We start from the raw sequence: 23,828 nt of genomic DNA on the forward strand, positions 1-23,828 counted from the left end.
TACACACTGAAGGCTGGCTTAAGAGGACTTCGGATGAACTGGACTTATGAATAACCTCTCCAGATACATGGGTTTGTGAGTAAAGTACCCACCTGCCCTCTTCCCTGCCCCCACCTTCCTGAGTAGAGATGGATTTGCACAATTCTTTAAAAAGTGGTCAAAGTCACGTTAGTACTCACAGTTATCCACCGTTGACTTAAGGCAATACAAGCGTTTGTCAGAGTCATATCGTAACTGCAAAGACGAAAAAATACTAGAGGTTAAATTTCATAAAAATGTACATGCTTTTCCATAAATGTAATGTTGAAGTTACAGAGCATCACTTTCAAAGTTCTGGGTTTTTTTAAAGATTTTATTTATTTATTCATGAGAGACAGAGAGAGAAAGAGGCAGAGACACAAGCAGAGGAAGAAGCAGACTCCATGCAGGGAGCCTGACGTGGGACTCGATCCGGGACTCCAGGATCACGCCCTGGGCCAAAGGCAGGCGCCAAACCGCTGAGCCACTCAGGGATCCCCTACTTTTTTTTTAAGACTTTATTTATTCATTTGAGAGGAAGAGTAAGAGAGCCAGAGGGAGGGGGAGGAAGAAGCAGGCTCCCCATGGAGCAGAGAGCCGGATGAGGGGCTCCATCCCAGGACTCTGAGATCATGACCTGAGCCACTCGGGCACTCCTCAAAGTTCTTTTTAAATAAAAAAGGCACCTGGGTGGCTCAGTCACTTAGACGTCTGCCTTTGGCTCAGGTCATGATCTTGGGGTCCTGGAATGGAGCCCCATATGGGGCTCCCTGCTCCGCGGGGAGCCTGCTTCTCCCTCTCCCTCTGCCCCTCCTCTTGCTCGTTCTCTCTCTCACTGTTTCTCAAATAAATAAATAAAAACCTTTGAATAAATAAACAAATATCAGGAACTCCAGAGTGTTGAAAATAGGAAATCTTCTACCTGACTTAAATATACTGATGTCATCTGGGAACTTGGAAATCCGAGCAGATACCAAATTAATGAAATACCTGCTTATCCTCCCGAGGGAATGCCTCCGCGTGTCTGTGAAGCTGCTTCAGCAGCATCCACTGAAGGCGCTGGGGCTCGGGTGAGCACATTTAGGGCTTGCTGTGTGCCAGGCACAGTTTGAGGTGCTCGTGACAACGCAAAATCCTTGCTTTTGTGGATTTTACATTCTATTGCTCCAGCTTATCTAACCTTCCACCTTTGTGATCATTCAACAAATCTGCGAGTGCCCATGTGGCAGGCACTGTTCTAGACACCAGGAAAAAATGATGGTGTCACGGGAGACCCTTGCTAGGGAGACTCCGACATCATGTGATGATTTTGTTCCTCTCTCTTCAGAAGAAAATGGAAATAACAAACTCTGACCACGAAGCAAAGCGAACTTCACTGAAATCTGTGTGTTCTCCACTTAGAAAATAAGTCCTATGTTTTGCAACAACAATGGAAGAGACTATGTGTGCAAAAATTCTTGCAAGACGTCTTTGTCCATAAATGATGCTTGCTTTCTGTGAAATGTTTCTGTTAGAGAACGGTAGGGTACCTGCCCTTGAGGACCTAAATGAAATAAGTTTCGATTGGAAGTTACCTTTGAACCTGCTAAAGAGAGTTTGTGCCCTAGGGGAGATTATGAAGGGGTTAAAGCAGTGACCTCCTTTGAAGCAGCTGCCATTTAATCTTGTGAAGTAGCCAGGCTGTGGGCTTCAGGGAAAGCCTTTTGTTTGTCCTCAAGACCAAATGGGATCAGAGGCAGTAAATTGTTCAGGCAGTAAATCACTTTCAACTAGAACATTCCTTAGCACTGATTTCAGAAGGACCAATAGGACAATAGAGGACTTCTGCTGGTCTCTTTCTGGTTTGTCATGAAAAGAACTAAGGAAGGATTAGCCCAAGGAAAGGAAGCAGCCTTTACTTATGGCAAGGTCCTAAGGAAAGTAGTACGCAAAACCAAATATGATCCTTGCTCTCATGGTGCTTCATTGTAGTGAAGGAGGAAGACTTTAATAATCACACAAATCAAAATTACTGCTGTGGTGACAGCAATGAAAGTGGCCTCATATAGCACCAGGAAACCCGAAATGGGGACCTAACGTGGTTCAGAGAGGTCAAGGAATATTTCCATGAGGAAGCAGTTCTTGGGCTGAGATTGGAATTACCTGAATAAAGAGTACAGCAGGTGGGTGGGAACAGTCTGTTCCAGCCAGGAACTTGCAGTAGTTAGCATCCTTACATGACTCAGGAGGACCAGAGTTTAGGTCTCTGATATGAGGAGGGTATTTAGTTTAAAAGGCAGTATACTGGAGGGGTAAAGATTGCCAGGGTATGAATCTCAACTCTGAATAGAATGAATACTGTGCAAACTTAGGTTAAGACATTTTATCTAGCTAAGCCTAATGTGCCTCTTCTGGAAATGGAGATGGCAACTTATAACCCTGCTGTAGTGATTAGCATAATACTTATACAAGTTTTATTTCTTATTGCAAAGGTTTTAAAGGAAAGGAAAATATCTTCCCTCTGTATCACCATCCTTCAGCTGAAAGGAGGCATTCCATAATTACTTGCAATTAACTGAATTTATATTTATAATATCATAGAAATGATTCTTTTGACCTGAGGGTCAAGGTTCAAACACCTATGAAGTCTACTTTCTAAGTAGTAACAGTTTAAGGAAGTCATAAAACCCTTTCAGGTATTTTGAGGAGCTCGAGGGTTTTGCAGGATGAGAAGGAAAGCATTAACAGGAAGTACTGACTTGGGTTTTACAGGGGGCATTCCAGGAGAGTACAGCCAGGCATTCCAATCAACTTGATTGAGAATATCAACCTGTGAAGGCAAAGAAGGCCAAGTTTGCTACAGAATAATCTTTTCCATCGGGGGGGGGGGTCTTCAAATCTTAATTTTGTCTACACTGACATGTCAGGATAATTTCTGTTTTCCGATATAAATTTTTATTAATCAGTAGCATTCTGTTAAATAAAAGAGGAAAATTAAATATATACAAAAAATAAATTTCTGAATAAATAAATTTCTGGAAACACACTATTGAAGATCCCTCTGAAATATTCACGTTAGTTCATGTTGTTGAGATCACATTTTAAACAGGAAAAAGTACAATGAAAGGTTGAGTCTTAAATTCTAAACCAATACTACTACTAAGTAATTCAAATCAGTCTAACAAATAGCCATTAAATACAGGTATATTGGGCATAACAAATAAGAAAGCTTTTAAAAGCCAACCTTATCTTTGAAGTGGGAATACAGGAAATCCTTCCAGTCATCAGTGGTTATGCTCTTGTAGGAAAACTTCTCAACATAAGCCTTTAGGAATCCTAGGAAAACCTCTAAGAGTTAAAAAAGAAAAAAGAGAAAAGAAAAAATGTTGGTTAATGGAAAGGTAGCTATTTAACATTTTCGGGGCATGCTTGGTAAGGTACTATTGACCAAGGAGAACAGAGAATTTTCAGAGACTAGGGAAACCAATAAGAGGTTTAGTGGTAGAAGAATGTTTAAAACAGGAATTAGGACTTCAGTTGGGCCTTGAAGAATATATATAAATTTGATAGAAGGGAGAAAAGAAATCTTCATTACAAGTAAGAGGAAAACACAATGAAGAAACAGAGAAGGAGCCCACACACTAATTCTAGAAGTAATGGCCTCAGTGTGACCCAAGAAGAGGAGAACAATATGGGAGAGGAAAAGTGTGTGTGGGTGACGGAGGGTCTTCAAAGTCCACAGACAAAGGAGAACACTTTAACCCCCATCAGTAGGGGAAGGTTACATATACTCAGCACATCTATATTATGAATGACTATGGTGGCATTAAAGAGCATGAGGTAGATTTGTATGTTCTGACATGGGAAGATGTCTGTGGAACATTGCTGAATTAAAAAAAAAACACAAAGGTAGAACAAGTTATTTTTATGTATATCATTATTTATATATATAAATTCATTTTATATATCCATTTTTGTTTTTTAAGATTTTTATTTATTTTTTTTTTTTGAGAGAGAGAAAGAGAGCATGAGCTGGGGAAGGGACAGAGGGAGAAGCAGACTCCCCAGCTGAGCAGGGAGCCTGATGTGGGGCCTGAGATCACGACCTAAGCTGAAAGCAGGTGCTTAACCAACTGAGCCACACAAGCATTCCAATGAGCCATTTCCTGTAATTACAATATATTTATTTGTCTCTTTATTTATACTTCGAAAAAGATCTGGAGACATGCACACCTAACTGCTAAGAGTGGTTACCTGGGGAGTGGAAAGGGCTGAGGGGCTCTCGCTTGTTACTCTTACAAACTTCTGTACTACACAATTTTTGTTTCTTTTTTTTTTTAAAGATTTTATTTATTTATTCATGATAGACATAGAGAGAGAGAGGCAGAGACACAGGCAGAGGGAGAAGCAGACTCCATGCCAGGAGCCCGACGTGGGACTCGATCCTGGGACTCCAGGATCGCGCCCAGGGCCAAAGGCAGGCGCTAAACCGCTGAGCCACCCAGGGATCCCCACAATTTTTGTTTCAATGAGTACAAACTATTCCTAATTTTTAAAATAAGATGAGTTTTATTTAAAATAAGATGAGTTTTCTTTTCAAGCAACACAATTTTGAATTTAGCAGTCATTCAAGGTTTTAAGTAGAGAGGTCACATTAGAAAAGGATATAGATTTTCTTCAGCAGCTGCACACACAATGAACCGAAAGAATAAAATTGAGCAAAAACAACCGTTAAAAATTCTTCCTTATTCTTCACATTGCCCTAAAAAAAAATCAGAAAATGCCAACTACTTGCCTGGGCCCCCAAGAAGTTGTTCGAGGTAAAAGAGTAAAGCAAAGCCCTTCTCGTAGGGCACTGACGAATATGCTACATCGGGGTCCACGTTCGTCAGATCAACCACGAGTTTGGTATATGGATGCGTATCTCCAAAAGTCTTTATCTGCAGGACACAAAATTAGATGAATGTTCAAATACGAATACTGGTCATTAGTAGACAAGCAAGCTAATAAGGGAGTATTACTTCACCTAAAGGCATAACTGTAAGGGAGTCTAGAACTTAGGCTGAGAGACTAGAAATTGTAGGGCATGTTAGCACAAATTTCTGAAAGTCTGTTAATGGAATGGCCACTTGTGCCATGTTCTTTATTATTACAAAAAAATAAAGAAATGTTTCAATGTGTGGTCATCAAATTTGGCCTTTAGGACGAAGCACTGAAAAATGATGTAAATATACCAAATAAAGTTCAAACTCAGTAACTGACTATATTAATGACAAAGACTTGATGAGGTCCTACTGCTCATGAACATGATGTGACACAGGATAATGATTAGTATGTATCAACAGAATATTTACCAGGGTGCCTGGGTGGTTCAGTTGGTTAAGTGTCTGACTCTGCTTTGGCTCAGATCATGATCTCAGGGTCCTGGGATTGAGCCCCATGTCGGGCTCTGTGCTCAGCATGAAGTCTGCTTGGGATTCCCTCTCTCCCTTTCCTTCTGCCCTCCCCCCCACCACTTTGCTCTGCCCATGCATGCTCTCTCTCTAATAAATAAAATCTTAAAAAAAAAAAAGAATATTATACTAGTATCTCTGATTTTCCACACCTGCAAAAATGGCTTTCTTATTGCTACTTACTAAAGCTAGTTTACGAACTAAACTTTTGAAGGCCTATACAACTTTGGAGAAATGCTTTTCAAAGCATGACTCACTTACTGAATTCTGTAGTTCTCCCCATCCTCCCAGAGCATGAAAATGTCTGAACTTTTCACCAAACAGTCGTCCGCAAATGTGGCGTTCCAAGTACACGGTATGTCCTTCGTTTAACCTGAAAATTTTTTTTTTGTAAATAAAATAAAGACAGTGACATGGGATCCCTGGGTGGCGCACCGGTTTGGCGCCTGCCTTTGGCCCAGGGCGTGATCCTGGAGACCTGGGATCGAATCCCACATCAGGCTCCCGGTGCATGGAGCCTGCTTCTCCCTCTGCCTATGTCTCTGCCTCTCTCGCTCTCTCTGTGTGTGACTATCATAAATAAATAAAAAATTAAAAAAACAAACAACAACAACAACAAAAAAAAAGACAGTGACACAGCCGAAAGGAACACATGTTTTAGTCAACAAGGTACTTTCTTTTTGGCTTTTCTGCAGAGCAAAGAATTGTAAAGCATGAACACTACAGTCTAAGCAGATTGCCTATGTGGCTACTCTGCATTCAATTCAGAACAATGGGAAACCCAGCCCAGTAGATGGCAGTGGGGAAAATTAAGCCCTGGTTCTCGTTTTATGTGCCCATTATTAAAATGTGATTGTACCAGGAACTAAATAATAAGCACAAGCCGAATACTCCTACTCTACCTAACATTGTGACAAGTGTTGTGGAATTTTTTTTTAAGTTGTCTACCAAGGAGATGGTAACAAAGAAAAACAAGAAAAAGGATGCAATATTCCTACAAAACAATTCAGAGTGGCAGGCAGGCAGGGAAAGAAATTAATAACAAGGACCAATAGAGAAACAATAATAATAAATCTTACCAAAAGTGGTCCCAAGTTTTGTTGGTCACTAGATTTCCTGTCCAGCTGTGAGATATTTCATGTGCAATAACCTGAAGTGGAAATAATGCAGTAGTAAATAGTGGAAGGGATTGGTCATAGAATTGATCACCTTACTTTAAAATAACTCCATAGGTAAGTATTCTAGTTCATTCAGTTCCACACCGTTCAGTTTGTTTTTCTTTTAACACCAGCTGAGATATTCAGGGAGTTAGTTTAGCAAACAAATCATAATTTAGCCAAAGACAAAAGTAAGGTTAAAAAAATTAGAAACAAAATTATTTAGAAAATACTAAATGGATAAATCACTCCATTAAAATCTATTTCATAAGCACATGAAGAGATCAGACCATCAAATGTTATGAAATCTATTAAATCTAACTGTTAATATCATAACAATCTCCCAGTTATCTTTTATAACCGTATCTCCAACATAACAATACAATGGATATTTTAAAAATCAGTGGACTTAATAGTTCTTTGAGGGTAAGACCACAATGGTAAATTTTAACTTACATTGGAGAGTGACTTGTCTCCTGCCTGAAAAAGAAGAAAACCACCTTAGTTTTCAAACTGTGGACTATATTTAAAGGACTGCGTACATCAGGCTGTATTCTGGCATTAATAGGGCAGTGTATTTTTACTGTGGCACTCAAAGGGGTTAAAAGCAGAGTATGTGTTGAGAAAATAAGAGAAAAAATGCAGGACTCAAAAAACAGCGTGATTCTTTTCTCCCCCTCATCGTGGGAATTTTTATAGGACCAGGAGGGCCAGTACACCCATCTCTAATTAACTTCCAGGACACATTTCTCCTACTCCCGTTTTTTTTTTTTTTTATACGTTCTCATTTCCCTTACGTATCTCTTCTCTCCTAATTACTCACAGCATATTTAAGTCTGTAGTGATTTAAAGTAGCATACAAAGGCATAAAATTATAGTATACTGTCAGTCTACTCCTTCCCTACACATGCTAAAGTGAGTTTTTGTTTGTTTTGTTTGACCAGTCCCTACATGCCAAGTATAAATGGTCTAGTTTCATTGTCTGGATACAGAATTTGTCCACACATGGCTGTGACACGGCCTCCCCTTCCCCAATGCCCCCACACACCTTGAATGTAATATTCCCATCCCCCTAAGGGCCACATTATTTTCTTTTGAGAAAATGAGATGATGAAAATGACCATAATAAGCAAGTCACATGAGGAAGAAGAGATAAATGTATAAATAAGAGAAAATATTGTTTTAAAGAAATAGATGATCAGATGCCTGAGGCTCTTCACATCCAGATACACATGTGGGGAGAAGTTGGCTGTGCATGAAGACAAGCTCACACTTACCAGCAGAGTGGGAGTTACGAAGGTGAGGCAAGGGTTCTCCATGCCACCGTAAGGGAAGGATGGTGGCAGGACTAAGAGGTCATACTGGCCCCAGACGTATGGTCCTCCCAGATCTTCAGCAATTTTAAGCATAGATTCAGTCTAGAAAGTTAATGTACAAATATTTGCATGTTTTATCATTCCAATGATGAACTTCTTCAAAGTGTATTTGCTTTCTCTGGAGGTTATGAGTTAAGGATGCTCATTTTATTCTGTATTTTTTAAAAAAATATTTACTTATTTATTTGAGAGAGAGAGGACACACAAAGGGAGAGGGAGAAGCAGACTCCCTGCTAGCTAGGGAGCTTGTGGGGCTTGATCCCAGGACCCTGGATCATGACCTAGGGTGAAGGGAGACACTTAATGGACTGAGCCACCCAGGTGCCCCAGGATGCTCATTTTAAATGATACTGATGCAAAAAATGTAGCAACTGCAAATCCACACAGAGTAAGATATTATTTGATTCTCTTAGCACATCAGCACATTGCTAACACCATCACATGTCATACTTAAAATCTTAAATCTATCCTCTAGCACAATTATGAAAAAGGGTAACTATATGACCAACCTCGGAAAATTCATAAGCAGACTTCTCCACCTGCTCTTTCTCAGACCAAACCAATGTTCGTGGACCAATTTGCCTGCAAAATTGAAAAGCTTGATAAAAATGAAGTTCACGATAATCTACTTACTTGGTTCCAGAAAAGAGCTCGAGTACTAGGTACAAATCCTGACAGCAGTAGTGGTGGTGTGATGTGCCATGTGCTCATGGGACAGAGGGGGGGTTTCATGGCTCCTCTGAGATACAGTCCTGCTCTTGTATGTACCAGTAAATATGCAGCTTATTAAGGGGGCACCCGTCTGGGCCCCCAAAGATTAGCTTACTGGCTCTGGTTAAGGACTTTGGGCATCTAGTTTCCTCTTGCTATCTCACAACTATAGACACTCAGTCATGGCCCAGTGAGAGGCTATTCCAGATCAAGGGCAGGTGTAAAATTCATTACATGCTTAAAGGTTGAACACTCAGAGAAGAAGAAACAAACTGAGAAAGAAGGACATCCTGTCACATGCTACGACAGGGCTGGTCCTTGAGGAGCATTCTGTTAAGTAACACAAGCCAGTTACAAAAGAACAAATACTCAACAATTCCACTTATGAGTTATCTCAAGTATTCAAACTCATAGAAACAAAGAGTAGAAGGGTGGTTACCAGGGGATGGAGGGAGGTGGAAATGGGAGTTGTTGTTTAAATGGTATAGAGTTTCAGTTTTGCAAAATGAAACAAGTTCTGAAAATCTGTTTCACAGCAATGTGGACCTAGTGAAAGCTGCTGACTCTGGCATGTACATGTACAAATGGTTAAGATGGTAAATTTCATGGGGTTTTTAACCACAATCTTAAAAAAAGGAGGAAAGAAATAGAATGATATATCACTTACAAAGGACTAGAACTCAGAAATATTCTTTTCATCAAAATTTCATCCTAAAAATTTTATGTAGCACCAAATCCCAAACAATAAGATTTTGCTCAGGTGTCCTGCCCCAGAGAAGAGGTAGATTCTAAGGCAGTTGCTTCTTAAACTTTACGTGCCTACAGGTGATCTGGGGAGCTTGTTCATATGCAAATTTTGAGTTAGTAGCTCAGGGGATCTGGCCCAAAAATGTGCATTTCTAACCTAGTCCTGCAAAAATTTGCATTTCTAATCTAGTCCCATGTGATACCATGCTATTGGTCTCTAGACCACACTGAGTAGCAACAGTAACCAGGGTTATCCAACAAATTTAATGAGCTAAAATATGAGCTGCATATGTAATTTCAAATTTCCTAGTAGTCATGTTTTAAAAAAGCAAGATTGGAAGCAGATGAAATTAATTTTAACAATATAGTTTGTTTACCCAGTGTAATCTAGTGTATTTTACACTTACAGCACACCTCAGGCTTCATGTAGTTAGTGGCTGCCACGCTGGACAGGGCCCATCTGTGTTGTACAGGCTGCAAAGTCAGACAGCCTAGATCCAGGTTCTGGCCCTGACACTTCCTAGTTCTGTGACTGTGAGCCAGTTATTACGACTCACAGTCACAGCATGACTCATCATGCTCATTCTGCAATACCTGGAAAATCTGAAGGGTGACTGATAAAGATTTTTTAAATGAAAATTAATTGTTATTTACATTTTATGATTAGATTTGAATTTTTCCAGAGCTATCAGCTTGAGATCTTGAGACAGGCACAAATGAGCTACTAGTTATTTCTGCCAGAGGTTCAAGATGCCTGAAGTTTTAATCTTTCTGTAACCTCAAAATTTGTTCAAAAGCTCACCTGCTTTCTAAAGCTCCAACAACTAAAGCAATCAAGTAGCAGGGGATGGGAACCTAAAGGGAGAAAAAAAAAAGAAAGAAAAGAACACACACATGCTCAAATTAATGCTTAAAAATATTACAGAATAAGACAGTTCATATTTAAAAGTAAGTAAATTTCTTTTCAAATCTCATCGGTCTCATTTCTAGGGGGTCAAATAGTTCAAAATTGTGATGTAAAACATTTCAAAACATCAATTTCTCTTTTATTGTACTAAGAAAGACAGCTTCTGAAATGTGAAAGACATGACTGCACATAATTTTGCAAGGTCCATTTCAAGTATTTCTCAAAAATTAACTTCTAAGAAGGAACTGTGCTTTTTTCTTAAGTTTTTTTTTTTCTTGATGTAAAACAATTTTTTACTTCCTTTTTAGAAAACCACTCCCGGTATATTTGAGAGACATATAAAATAATCCAGCAGTAAGAGAATGCTGAAGGTTTGGGAGCTTGGAATCCCAGATCCCACTGTCCACTGTGGTTCAATTACATGTTCTATTACAAAGGTCAATTTTAAAAAGCATGCATAAACACAATTCATTAAAGGTCAAAGGTACAAGTCAAATTATCAGTTACATAGGAATTTTAACTTTAAATACTGTAACAAAGGTTTTTTGTTTGGTTGGGTTTTGTTTTGTGCTTTTTTTTTTTGTTTTTTTTTTTTTTTGGTCTAATATAGCTCTTCCATTTGCAAACACTAAATAACCACAAGCCAGCACTGTGGTATGAGGGCGGGCCAAAGTGTAACTTAAAATAACTGAAATCCTGCTACACTAACTGGGATGAGAGAAAATGGGATCAGGCCATGTCCTTACTTTGCTTATCCAGCAACCTCTTTCCACAACATTTTACTACCACAAAAGAAAGAAAGAAAACAAAGATAGAAGCTGCTTTCTAAATTCTGAAATATTCCAAAGGCAATTTTGCTCTCTGGACAGGTAAAAGCTATCTATAGTTCACTACCAATTAAAACAGAAATGTAGGCCCTAAGATCTTACCTTTTTTTTTTTTTTTTTTTTTAGATCTTACCTTTTGGCTGAATTTATATATTTTCCTGCTCGGGTCTTCTGGGTCAGGTTCTTCTCCATCACGAATAGCACTCATAAGTGCCACCAATTCTTTAGGAACAGATACCTAATCAAGAAGATAAATCATTTCCAGTTATAAATAAAAGATTCTATGTATCTTAAACCACATGTGTAAAATAAAGTATTTTCCCCATCTTAACTGTGAGAAGACAATGAGTCCAGGAAGTTTGGGCATATCAGGTTTATCCATAAAATTAGCAATATATAAAACTGGCTTCTTGGAAAGTGAATGTGGTCTATCTATCCATTCATCCATCCATGTTAAGAGCACCTGGTAGAAATTAGATTAAAACTCCAGCTCTACTACTTACTAACTGCATGGACTTGGGTAAATAACCTCCCTGAGACTTAGTTTTCCCATCAAACAAAAGTAATAACCTCATAGTACTGCTGCAAAGAATATGTACAGAAGAAGTGCCCAGCAACCTTCCTGGCAGTGGTAACCACCACACCTGTCTTCCTCCACACCCTCCAAACAGATTCACGAGCTTGTATACTTACGTTAGGACAGAGAATACAGTTTTGAAAAGTTTTATATTTAAAACATAAACTTGGTGTTGCAAATCAAAGAGCTTTTTAAGGGTCATAATTATGAGAAAGTAAAAGTTATTGCCCAGAACCGTGAAATAATTTTCTCTGGGAATTTGTATGGAAAATATGCTTACGGAGCTTATGGGGCAAACCTTATAGTCACTTAAATGTGTACCCAAGTTCCATGATTCTGAAAGTTTTATTTCTAATGAATACTAGAATCAAGGACTATCCCCTCAATATTAATGATCTAGCAAACATACATTCCATTAAGTTCTAGACTTCCATATTCTTCTTGCATGGCCCAGTATTTAAAGCTATTTCTGAGGCAGACTCAGAAGCTCCAGAACCAGTGCTACGACAACCATAAATCTAGAGCTAAAAAGCACTTGGGAAATGATTTAGTTCTGCTTCTACCCTTTATTTAGTCAGTGATGTGTTATACAGATGAGACAACTCCAGGTTTTGAGGTCCTAAGACTTGCCTCAGGTCATGCACTTAGTAACTGGTAGAGGAGAGTCCAAAACCTGGGATTCTTTGTCTTCCATTATATAGTTTTCTACAGCACTATACACACTAGGTGTGGTTTGGTTGTGGGATGATCTAGAATCAATAAGCCTCCGTAAAGATAGGTTGGTTCTCAATTCTAGTTGCGTGGTCTAAGTAGGTCTGGCTTGGGACCTAGCATGCATGTATATATTTAGTATTATTTAGTGTTTATTTATTTATTTATTTAGTACTTATTTATTCTTATGGTGCTTTTTTGTAAAAGGATTAGCAGTACCTACAACAAGAATCAGGTGGAAATGTATTCAGATAAGTCTACAATCTATGCCTGTGAGGGTACCTAGACAGAGGTTTACATGGCTATAAGGCACATTTCTAGAACTTTTAATCCTGCAAATGTTAATTTTTAAAAAATTAAAAGATGCTGTCCTCAAATTCTTGTTTTGAGGTCTAGAATTAATTCTGAACTCCTTTTAAAATCAGAATAGGGGGGATCCCTGGGTGGCGCAGCAGTTTAGCGCCTGCCTTTGGCCCAGGGCGCAATCCTGGAGACCCGGGATCGAATCCCATGTCAGGCTCCCGGTGCATGGAGCCTGCTTCTCCCTCTGCCTGTGTCTCTGCCTCTCTCTCTCTCTCTGTGACTATTATAAATAAATAAAAATTAAAAAAAAATAAAATAAAATCAGAATAGTACCTACTTCCTTTCATTACACTTATGTTTGAAACTGCCTTTAAAAGAGAGATATTGGGGTGTGCCTGGCTGGCTCTGTCCATGGAACATGTGACTCTTGATCTCAGGGCTGTAAGTTCAAGCCCCATGTTGGGTGTAGAGATTACTTAAAAATAAAAGTCTTTAAAAGAGAGATGCAAAAAGAGGTCCACAGCTTCTTTGTTACATAGTTTTTGTAGAATTTAATGAAGTGAAATATTACTAACTATAAAAATCCAATTATTATCTCTCCTTATCATTTATACCACATTTACTTACATGAGTCATTTAATTCAGTTAATAATTTGTGATACTTGCCTCTGCACTGTAGGTTAATTTCACAGAAGGAGTGTCTTGGCAAGGAAGAATTGCTCTGCAGTGGATGGCCTGGGACGGGGGAAGGGAAAAAGAAAAAGGCTATTTCCCTTTCTTATAAATCAAGTCATTATGAAATTAATTAAAATTGCAGCACTGTCCTTAGACACATTCTTTTTAGAAATAAGTCTCACATTTTTTCAGATCATTTGAAGGAGCAAAAAAGGTCTGATTTCCCATTTTAATGTATGGTTGGTCAGTCCTCACATTTCAGCTGAAGCATGAAGCAATGTTAAGCGTTGTTTCCTACTCTCTGCCCTAAGTAACAGCAATGTCCAGTTAGATGCTGTTAGGGACCCCGAGAAAAAAGGGCTCTTTGGTGAAGTGAAATTGAGAACCATGCATATTACATCCCGGTCTTAAAGAGTCATTTGGAACATTAGCCTCCTGGAGACTCTGAAAATACCTACAACAAAGAAACGTATACTTGTTTTAACAGGAAGTCCCCTTTCTCTGGTTAGTTATTAACATCTAATGGGACGCCCATGTTCTGAGGAAAACTGCTTGGGGAGTGTCACTAGAATCTTGACATTCCAATCTTGCAGCAAACTTTGAGAGCGAAAACTGAGAAGAAAAGGAAGAAGAAAGAACAGTCTTTCTCAGTACCATCTGGACAGATTCATTGACATATGCAGCATTTCTCTGCTTCCGCATTCATCTGTCATGAATGCTGGTTCCATTGAGAAGGAAGACCCGGGTATCTTCAATTTTATACCCTGGCCTCCTTACAAATAAATCTGGACCAATTGCTGGTGAGCAAAGGAGCCCCAGACTCCTTGCCAATTGCTAGTAAGCAAAGGAGCCCCAGACTCCTTGCCAATTGCTAGTAAGCAAAGGAGCCCCAGACTCCTTGAGACGGTCCCCTGAACTTAAAGGAATACTGACACTAACATCTCTCTGAACATCTCTAAATTCTAGACATACTTGCTGCCTCAACAAGATTCCTTACAACCCTCAAACTCTAGCCCTTTTCATTTCAAATCTAGTCCATTCTCCAAAGATATGGGATCCCAAATGATCTCTAGATGGATTACGTAGGACTAGAAGAACCACTTGACTCTCCCTCCCAAAACAGGGATCTAAGACCATGCCTTTAGACTTCCTTTGCAGTCCCTAGTTTGGGGACTCAGTGAGGCCACAGGGGTTCTCAGATGTGTTTCACTGGATAGACCCACACCCGGGCAAGTGTACAGAGAACTGCAGCAAACTCATCAAACAAAATCACGTCCACATGTTTCCCATCAACTGCAGTCATTTCTTAATTTAACTGAAATCTCTTTCCTCTATTTCAAACACTGTTGCCAATAAGAAATGGAATAACATATTCAAAATTCACATTCTGGTGACTCTCAAATCTTGCATTTCTCGCCAACTTGAGATTATGGGACATTCTGTTAGAAGTACTAACTGAAAATCGAATATTATAAGAAATGCACCACTTGTGCGCTCTTGCCTAGAAAACCACATCTGTTTCAGATAACTGAACTAAGGTTCTAAGGATTTCTTAGATTAAAAAATTATTTCAATTGGCAATAGAAAGTAAACTTGTCTATTTCGTGTTCCAATACTGCTTCCTTTTTTAGACTTGTATTCAAATTTGAGCCTATGTGATATTACTATCACATAGGAATATTGAGGATTAAATATGCCAAGTACCCAGCACAATGCTGGAAAATACAGTAAGCATTTAATGAAATGAGTGCCTTTCATTATAAATTATCAGATTACTAACAAAATTAGGCTTTTTTCCTTTTAGAAGATAGTTTCATATGTATTAACCTTGTGACAAATTGTCTTTGATTATGAGATTCTTTATTTTTAATCTTTAAACAGAAATAGTTTAAATCGTAGGATTTTAAAGTTACATTTAATATGTTTATATACCATATACATTTGTAAAAGTATAAGAAAAATCTGGAATGGCTGCACACCTAACTCAATGGTGGTTACTTCTGGTGGTTACTTCTGGAGAAGATTGAAAAATCTGATCTTTCACTTTCCACTTCTTTATTGTTAACATTTTTCATAATCAGTACATATTACTTTTGTCTTATTACTTTTTTTCCTTTCTCTTTTATAACCATTTCTTGAGTGCCCATTCAAGAATGCTAAGTTCTATCCTAGGTGCTCAGGATATAAATATAAAAATGACCCTATAGTCTACTTTCAATGGACATGATTTCAAATTGAGTTTCTTTTTTAAAGTAATATAAGAATATGTTAATACTGAGATATCAGTGAAAATGTGTGTCATTTTTATGACAAATTAAAATACTATCTTAGGTAAGACCTGAGTATCCGAAAGACCACTGTCCACTTGGCTTCAGTAAACAAAACGTGCAGGGAATTTTTTGTATAATTAGTCATTCTGGATCCTTCTTTTTACCTGGCACTGACTAAAGAGATATGGGTGTTCTTTCCCAGAAGTTTGTTCAGGAGTGAGCCACTGAAGAGCCGAAGATTTTGGAGAGGTCTCAAAAGAAATTTCTATAACAACTTCTTGATTTCTGTATGCAACAAACAAATATATTAGCAGAGTATAATTCAACCTAACTAAAGTTTGAATTCATAATACACAGACTAAATAATAAAAATGTTATTTTATTAGGTCTTGTTACTGATTGAGAATGAGCTCTAGGAATGCTGCATCCTAAGTTTCTTACCTGATTGCCTGCCACTGGATCCTTTCCACTCTACCACACTAAGTGCTTCTGAAGACGTCATAGAACTAATATTCGTTGAATACACCACTGCATGTCTGACACTTTACACCTGTCATATCATGCAATCTTTTATCATAGTGGGAAAGTGGAAGAAATAATTTTGGAACTTTGACTACTACACAGCGGTAGGTGGACTACCACACAGCGGTGGGTGCCAGAGCATGACACAAAGCAGTGCTTGACTTATGGGACAAGTCAAGAAATTGATAATACACATTTAGAAACTTTTAGAGTGACTCTAATGGCTGTTGACTCAAAAATGTGTGCTCGCTTTTGATCTCTTCTTCCTAGTAATTCATTTTTTATAAAAGAATCAGTATGTGACAAATTGGAAATAACAAAAACTGGTCCTTCACCCCAGATAGTTTGAGCAGCACTGGTAATGAGGTAATAGCAAGAACTTTGGAGACCAGCACAGTGCCTATGTTTGAATCCTGACTCTACCACCTACACTATGGTTCTTGATCTGTACAGTGAGGTCAGTGAGATCTCCCTCACAAGTTATTTGTGGGTGTTTCCCTTCTTTTTCCTAAACGGGAAGAGAAGGCATGAGAACATTGGCCACTGAAAGGTGGGGTAGATCACTCTTGTTTTAGGCCAATGGTTTTCCATCCTTTTTCCCCTTCCCAATTTATCAAGGAGTGGGATATGCTCTCAATATGACAGTTGTGGCTGCCTCTTTCTTGAATAAGTTACTTTATTTCTCTGAAGCTCCCGTTCCTCAACGTAAAATGGAAATCATACCACAAAGGGTTACCATAAGGATCAGATAAAGGAATGTATTTAAGGCATTATCTCAAGACTAGTACATAGAAACTGTTCTGTTTGTCATTGCCATTATTCCATTAATAAAAGTAGCCAGCTTCTGGGGAAAAGGTGAAAAATGTGCATCTTATAAAAGCTTCCCAGATGATTACAAAATGTTTCCTTAAGATGGCATGCTTCTGTCATCACTCTAGATCACTCCCATGATCAGTAAAGAAATAGCACTATCAAAAGTCCTCTTCTTGAGTATCTCATACAATGAATTTCTTTAGAATCTTAAGATACAATTTTCACTGTAAGCTTTAATTTGAACAGCAGATCAGTAAGAGCGCCAATTACTACATACACACAAACTAGAAATTAGAAAGGAAGATTGTTTAAAAATCTTTTTCTCCATTATTTCGTCATATAAAAGAGAAGGGTAACACTCATACTTGCTCAGAGCAATAGGAAGAGAGATTTCCATTGGTGATCCTTTGTAACTTTGTCTTTCTCCAAGAGTGTATTTGACTTCTTGTCCATTGGTGACCACTTTTTCTATTGTGAGGTCCTTCGTATCCAAAGTCTAGAATTAAGTTAGTATTTTTAAATGGTAAGAAAATTGTTCAATATACACCAGAGAAAACTAATATTAGATATAGGTAAACTATAATGATTACAAAATAGAACTAGTTGCTGATAGTAAAATGGAGTGAAATTAGAAGAATTAAAGTCAGTGTAGGTCCTGTCTCTTGGGACTCTAATTTTACTGAAAGATTTTTGGTTCTGAAGTTGGCGTATCTATTGCTGGGTAATTCTGGGATAGTCACACAAACTTAGGGTCTCAAGTGTAAGTCAAATCTAGGTTAAAATGTCTTTGATCCTGTATCCTAAAACTTAACTTCTCTGCTATGAAAAAAAATTCATCTATGACGGAAGTTTTTTTCATCACAACACCTTGATATATCTTACCGCAATTTCTTCCTGGAATTCATATGCTCCAACTCCTAGGTACTTTCATACATCCAAAAATTAAAACAAACCATGGCACTCATTAGGCAAATAAGTGGGTTGTACATTGCCATTACGTATATTGAGAAGGCCCAACCTGGTGTGGCAACTCCAACCAAATGACCCATAGAGGACTGAGAGTGTATCTACCCATTGAGGACAACTGCTCTGGGCAGGAAGGGAGTGGCAACAAGCGACTCAGTGTTTTCCATCCCCCTAATCCTCTGAGCGCCAGAGACAATACCTTTCACTCTTAACTAATCTTTTGTTCTAGAGTCTTCAACCTTCCTATGCCACAAGACCATTTCCAAACAATGTAAACAAGCCTCCCATGTTATGTTTAAAACTTCTCTTGATCCTTCTGCCCTGATAACTATTCATTTGTCTCCGTTCTTTCTTAAACTCCATGGGCAATATATGGCTGCTATTTCTACTTCTTCATCAATCTCTCCTCCTTCCTTCTCTTCAGTCTGGCTTCTAGCTCTTCTGCTTCTGAAAGGGCAGGGCATGCCTCCTGCTCAAGAGGTCTTTTCTGCTCAGTATTCTGGACCTCTGTCCACTCATAGCCGTTATGGGCCATATGATTTGTTTGAAGTCCTTTCCTTGGCTTCTTTGACTTTACACATAAATGGTTTTGTCTAATGCCATTTCCTCCCCCTACTTTCTAGCTCCTAAAAATGGATATGTCCCAATGTTCTAGCCTCAATCCCTTGATTTTTTTAAAAAAAATATTTATTTATTTATTTTAGAGAGACTGGGAGGGAGCATGAGGTGGAGAGGAGCCTGGGATCACAACCTGAGCTGCTTAACTGACTTAGCCACCCAGGTGCCCTCAATCCCTTGATTTTCTTACCATATTGAACACTTCCTAGTTCTCACTTATCCCACCTCATCAACCAATTCTTCATCCTTTCCCCAGGACTGCCACTTAGAGAGATCTAAGTTGCCTGCTTGACATTTCCATGGGAAATATTGCTTCATATTCAGTGGGCTTCTAAAAATTCTAAAAATGAAGCCACCCTATGTCTCCAAATCAGTTCTCTCCCTTGATTTCTCTCTTCTGTTAACAGAATCCTCGAGGTACCTAAAGTTTGAGACATTCAAATAACCTTCAGTGGGGACGTGTGGGTGGCTCAGCAGATGAGCATCTGCCTTTGGCTCAGGGTGTGATCCCAGAGTCCTGAGATCAAGTCCCGCATTGGGCTCCCTGCAGGGAGCCTGCTTCTCCCTCTGTCTATGTCTCTGCCTCTGTGTCTTTCATGAATGAATGAATAAATAAAATCTTTTTAAAAAGAAGTATCTTCAATTGATCCCACTTGCCAAGCCCCCATAGCCAGTTAACACATTTTTCTTTCACACTGTCTTCATACTTTATTTTCTTTTACCACCACTCTAGGTCAGACCCTGCCTCAGTACTGCCTACAATCTGATCTCCCAACCTCTGGCATCTTTCTATTGAAATCTGGCCGGCCATAGCATGGGAGAGTTAGAAGGCCAGTCATAACCATAATCATTAAGTTGATTCCTACTTCTCTAGAGTAAACAATATTTGGTTGGAAAGAAATTTTCATTCTGGTGTGTGTGTGTGTGTGTGTGTGTGTGTGTGTGTTTTAAAGCAGGTAAGTTTGTTAGGGGTGCCGCCTGTTTCCCTCCAAATAGGTAATTATTCCTGTTGGGTTACTTTCTTTCTGGCGTACTTCAACCACTGTTACTCTAAATTAGTAGAACTGACTTATCTTCTTGTACTTGCATATTCAGATTATGTGGCTTTATTAGGCTTATATCTTACTATGAATAATAGGGTTACTCCTTTGTTCCTTCATATTCCTATTTATGGCTCTCTGACTTATTTTAAAAACTTAATTTGAATATCCATGTATGTAACTACTCATATTTATACTACTTTTATAGCCATAAGGATGAATCAACTGGCTTATTTCCCAGAGGAGCACATCCTATTATATCTAATTACCTCAACTTTTCAAACCTATTCAGAATCAGAAGAGCCAAATTATTGTTGTGACTATTTTTTGAAATCTTTTTCATATCCTCTGTACTTATTACAGTAGTCAGTCCAGATCTCTCCTATAGCCATTTACTGTACCACATTAGAATGATAAGTGTTCTCTACTAGATTGAGGGTTCTTAAGAAGACAGAGAATGTTACTTGGGCTTGCATTCCCAGAGTTTAGTACAGTGCCTAAAAAAATCGTAGGTATCACTTAATGCATGAAGTGAGTCCTGAACCAAGAGAAAGGAGAAAATGCAGTGGTTAAGCTGTATACTCCAAGTCTTGACCTCAGCTATCATTCTCAAGTTACTTAAGAAATTCCCCTTCAAATTTCACTAATAAATACTACTAAACAATTGATCAAAAATAGTAATGGAAAAAAGGAAACTGCATTGTTGAAAAGTTGGAACTAGTACTTTTCAACCAAATATTGTGGAACACCGACTATGCAGAAGGCCAAGATACCATACATAGTTGTAGCAAACAGACCTACAAATAGTAGGAAGTTATTAGGGATATAATTTACTATATCTTGTGGTATCCTCTTTGAATAACACCCCCAAAAGCAGTTCTACTTCGAAGCACCTGGCTGATTGCCATGGGATATATAACTAATTCCCCTTTTTTTTTTTTTTACTAATTCCTTTTTTGCACAGGCTGCTGGCAAGCTCGATGTAAACCTCACAACCCACTTCTTCCTTCCTAGGGCCTGATGTCATGGGTTTGGTTTTCACTATCCTCCTTCCCTCTTCCTCCAAATTCTTAAATTATTTTTAAGCTTCTTATACAGCATATGTTGTTTTAAGCAGACTCAAATTCTTTCTGTGACAAAGTAATAGCTTAAATTAAAAAGCTTTCTGCCTCAGTATTATATCTCTATCTGCATTTTCTACCTGTTACTTGCAGGGTGCTGCAATGAAAAAAAAAAATTGGGTTATTGTTAAAACCCAAACCAAAACACCTTGATTTGATTCCTGGCTCAGCCATTTACTTAGTGAAGACTGGAGAGTGTGTAGTCAGAAAGATCTGTGTTCACTCCCTGGCTCTGCCACTCACTAGTATATGATCTTGGCCAAGACATTAGAACCTCTTTGAGCCACCAGCTGATAGAACACCTAAAAAAGGTTGAAAATTTCAACAAAAGGAACAAATGCTTGGACACTGTCACAAATGAATGCCAAGCTTGAGGCCAAATAACCCAAAACTTCAAAAAGATTTTTAGAAAAGCTGGGCTTTACTCCTAGTAAAACCTACTGGTACAGCTCTTTCAACATTCCCCAGCACCAAGGACTCCAGGAATAGAGCGAGCAAGGACACTCAGTGTCCTCACCAGCATGGGCATGGGGTCCTCTCTATTGGTGGTGGGGAGGTAGGATGTCCACTCACCCTCAAGATACAGTTGGCACTATTATTAGCACAGCCTGCGTAAGGCTCAGGGACTGCACTCTAATTGAATTCACCCACTAGTTCATCAAACTTTTGAGGGTCCTCTGCGTGGCAGGTGCTACTATACTAGGAGCCTGATACAAAGAGCCATGGAACATAGCCCTACCTTCAAGAGACTGTAATCTGGTGGAGGAAAGAAGTTGAGTTTGAAGAAATAAAGCCAAACTCTTGGCCTCAAGTTGTCACCATGAATAAGCAAACAATTATACACAGATGTCACTGTACCACAACTAGCCTTCCTTGTATAAAATCTAACATTATTATCAGTTTAGGCTCTAAATTTGCTAAGCAGACATGCTAACCAGACATCAGGATTTAAAAATCTTCTCTCAAGATTTGGGGAACGCAAAAACAATGTGCAAGTTGAGACTGGGACACTGAAGGTACAGGCTTTTCAGAATTTAAGCATCCTGTCTTCTTGCTTCTTCAAAGATCAGAGTTCAACCTTTATTTTTACAAAACAAGTGAGGGTGCAAGGTCATACTAAGTAGTGATAAACTATCAAAATCTATTTTCTTTTAATAAAAAGGGAGATTGCATTGAGACGGGACTTCAGCCAATCCTGTGCAGGCAAAGCTGCCTGCAATAATAGATAGCACAGTACTTCAAGCAGACCAAAGTACAATCTATAGGGAAATAGTTAACCTTCTTGCTTGTAATACCTTATTTTCTTCCTTGTAGCACTTTTGGTGCCTAAATATCAATACATAGGGGAGTCCACCTACTTTTCAAATCAGAATCAGAGATGTTAAAGGACAAAGGGTAGGTTACCTGCTATATTAGTTCATATTAATGAACTCAAAATACAGGCCTATGACACAAGTAGGAAAAGAGTCATGAGAACCACCAATTCTTATCTAAACTTCTTATTATGCCCAATTAACTGACCCCACTGATTTCCCACCATCAAGCCTACAACATTCAGTAATCAAGTTCCTTAATGTCGTGCTGAAGCAGATACCACAACACTCTGCAAAATACACCGTGGCTGGTCTTTCCCTGTCCCTCTTATTTCTAAAATGCTCACCTATGAAATTCTTCAGGGGAAAGATACAATCCAAATACTATCACTTTGAGTAAGAACACCGAAAACAGGTTATGTTGTATAGATAAAATAATTTAATAACATTCCACAAATCTAAACAAGTTTTTCATCACTGAAGTGGCTAGCGATGTGGTAGAGGTATATTACTTCCTAAGAAGCGCAATAATTACTCCCTCCTTGAAACCAACTGTAATACACTGTATTGAGATACGCTCAGAAAGCGTGAGTGGCCCATCCATCATTAAATTATTTGAAGAGACGGGTGGTAAGAATCAAAGGCAGCAGGACTAGGACCCTGGAGAAGAAGAGCTGCATGTTGCTAGCAGAGCCTGGAAGTATCAAATCGTGGTGGGGGTGGGGGGTCTGGAGCCGTAAATTCTAAGGGGTTCGAGAACGGCGGTAGGGAGGCTGGGGGGCTGGGGGAAGCCTACCACGACGGGTCGATGGGTCCTATGCTGCAGAAGTGCAGGTGTAGGAGAGGGTCCGGTGAGCATCGGCAGGCCACAGGGTCCGAGACTTAGAGGAGACCGTGGCCTGGGAAGGTGCGCGGGGACTGGAATAAACTCGGGGCCCGAGGAGGGAGTTGTGGGCTGCAGGCCGAGGAAATGGGGAGGCCACGGGGGGCTTCGCGCTGGGAACTCGGATAGCGGGGGAGGGAGGATTGGTGCTACAATGAAGCCCGCGCTCTGGGTGCGAGCAGGACGTGGATGCGGCGCTAGGATGTGCCGAGGGCCTGGGGAGGGGTGTCGGGGAGAGGGTGCAGGCGGAGCCACTGAGGCACAGGTAGCGGGCGACCGAGGGATGCGGACACAAGCGCGGTGCGGAGGGGCGCCATAGGCTGAGTGCGGGCCGAGGAAGGGGCGGCTGAGAAGCCAGTGAGAGCTGAAGGGAGGTGCGGAACAGGAGTTGTGGGCTGCGCAGGAGCACGAGGGAGGCGCGGGGCAGACCCGAGCGTGGGCCTGGGAGGGGGCGGCGGCGGGATGAGGGGCAAGAAGCGGGCGGCCGGGGCGAGGCGGGCACTGGGCGCGCGTCCCACCGTACCAGGCTGCGCAGATTGTCCTCCTGAGACTGCACCGTGAGCGCGGCGGTGCCGGTCAGCACCCGGCGGGGAAAGTCGACGCTGCAGCGCAGGTGCAGGTGCTTGGTCCGGCAGACCGAAGCCGGAGAGGCCAAAGAGCACGAATCCACTACCTCGGGCATGGCTCTCGGGAGTCCCTCCGCACGCCGATCGGCACCCCAAGAGCCGGCTGCCAGCCCACTCGACTGAGAGCTAGAGGCAGGGGACAGAGGGAGGCAATAAAGAGCAAGCGGAACTCGTGGCGCCCGCCGGGAAGGGAAGTTTCTTAAGGTGAGGGAAGA

At 39.9% G+C, this 23,828-nt stretch overlaps 1 protein-coding gene across 1 annotated transcript in view; it reads right to left on the reverse strand.

Annotated features, from left to right (window-relative positions):
* LTA4H (leukotriene A4 hydrolase) overlaps window positions 1-23,783 on the reverse strand; it is a 35,012-nt gene extending 11,229 nt beyond the window's left edge. The window contains exons 1-15 of the mRNA XM_025438691.3: window positions 23,511-23,783; window positions 17,412-17,542; window positions 15,876-15,996; window positions 13,433-13,501; window positions 11,309-11,413; window positions 10,244-10,296; window positions 8,493-8,565; window positions 7,885-8,025; window positions 7,064-7,087; window positions 6,530-6,600; window positions 5,712-5,823; window positions 4,793-4,937; window positions 3,242-3,345; window positions 2,757-2,827; window positions 180-234 (exon numbers count right to left, since the gene is read on the reverse strand). Of these exons, the coding sequence (XP_025294476.1) occupies window positions 180-234; window positions 2,757-2,827; window positions 3,242-3,345; window positions 4,793-4,937; window positions 5,712-5,823; window positions 6,530-6,600; window positions 7,064-7,087; window positions 7,885-8,025; window positions 8,493-8,565; window positions 10,244-10,296; window positions 11,309-11,413; window positions 13,433-13,501; window positions 15,876-15,996; window positions 17,412-17,542; window positions 23,511-23,669 (1,434 nt within the window). The 5' untranslated portion in view covers window positions 23,670-23,783. The remainder of the gene's footprint in view (window positions 1-179; window positions 235-2,756; window positions 2,828-3,241; window positions 3,346-4,792; window positions 4,938-5,711; window positions 5,824-6,529; window positions 6,601-7,063; window positions 7,088-7,884; window positions 8,026-8,492; window positions 8,566-10,243; window positions 10,297-11,308; window positions 11,414-13,432; window positions 13,502-15,875; window positions 15,997-17,411; window positions 17,543-23,510) is intronic.
* Window positions 23,784-23,828: the final 45 nt, after the last annotated feature.

Source organism: Canis lupus, chromosome 15, assembly GCF_003254725.2.
Source record: "Canis lupus dingo isolate Sandy chromosome 15, ASM325472v2, whole genome shotgun sequence".
Taxonomy (NCBI): domain Eukaryota; kingdom Metazoa; phylum Chordata; class Mammalia; order Carnivora; family Canidae; genus Canis; species Canis lupus.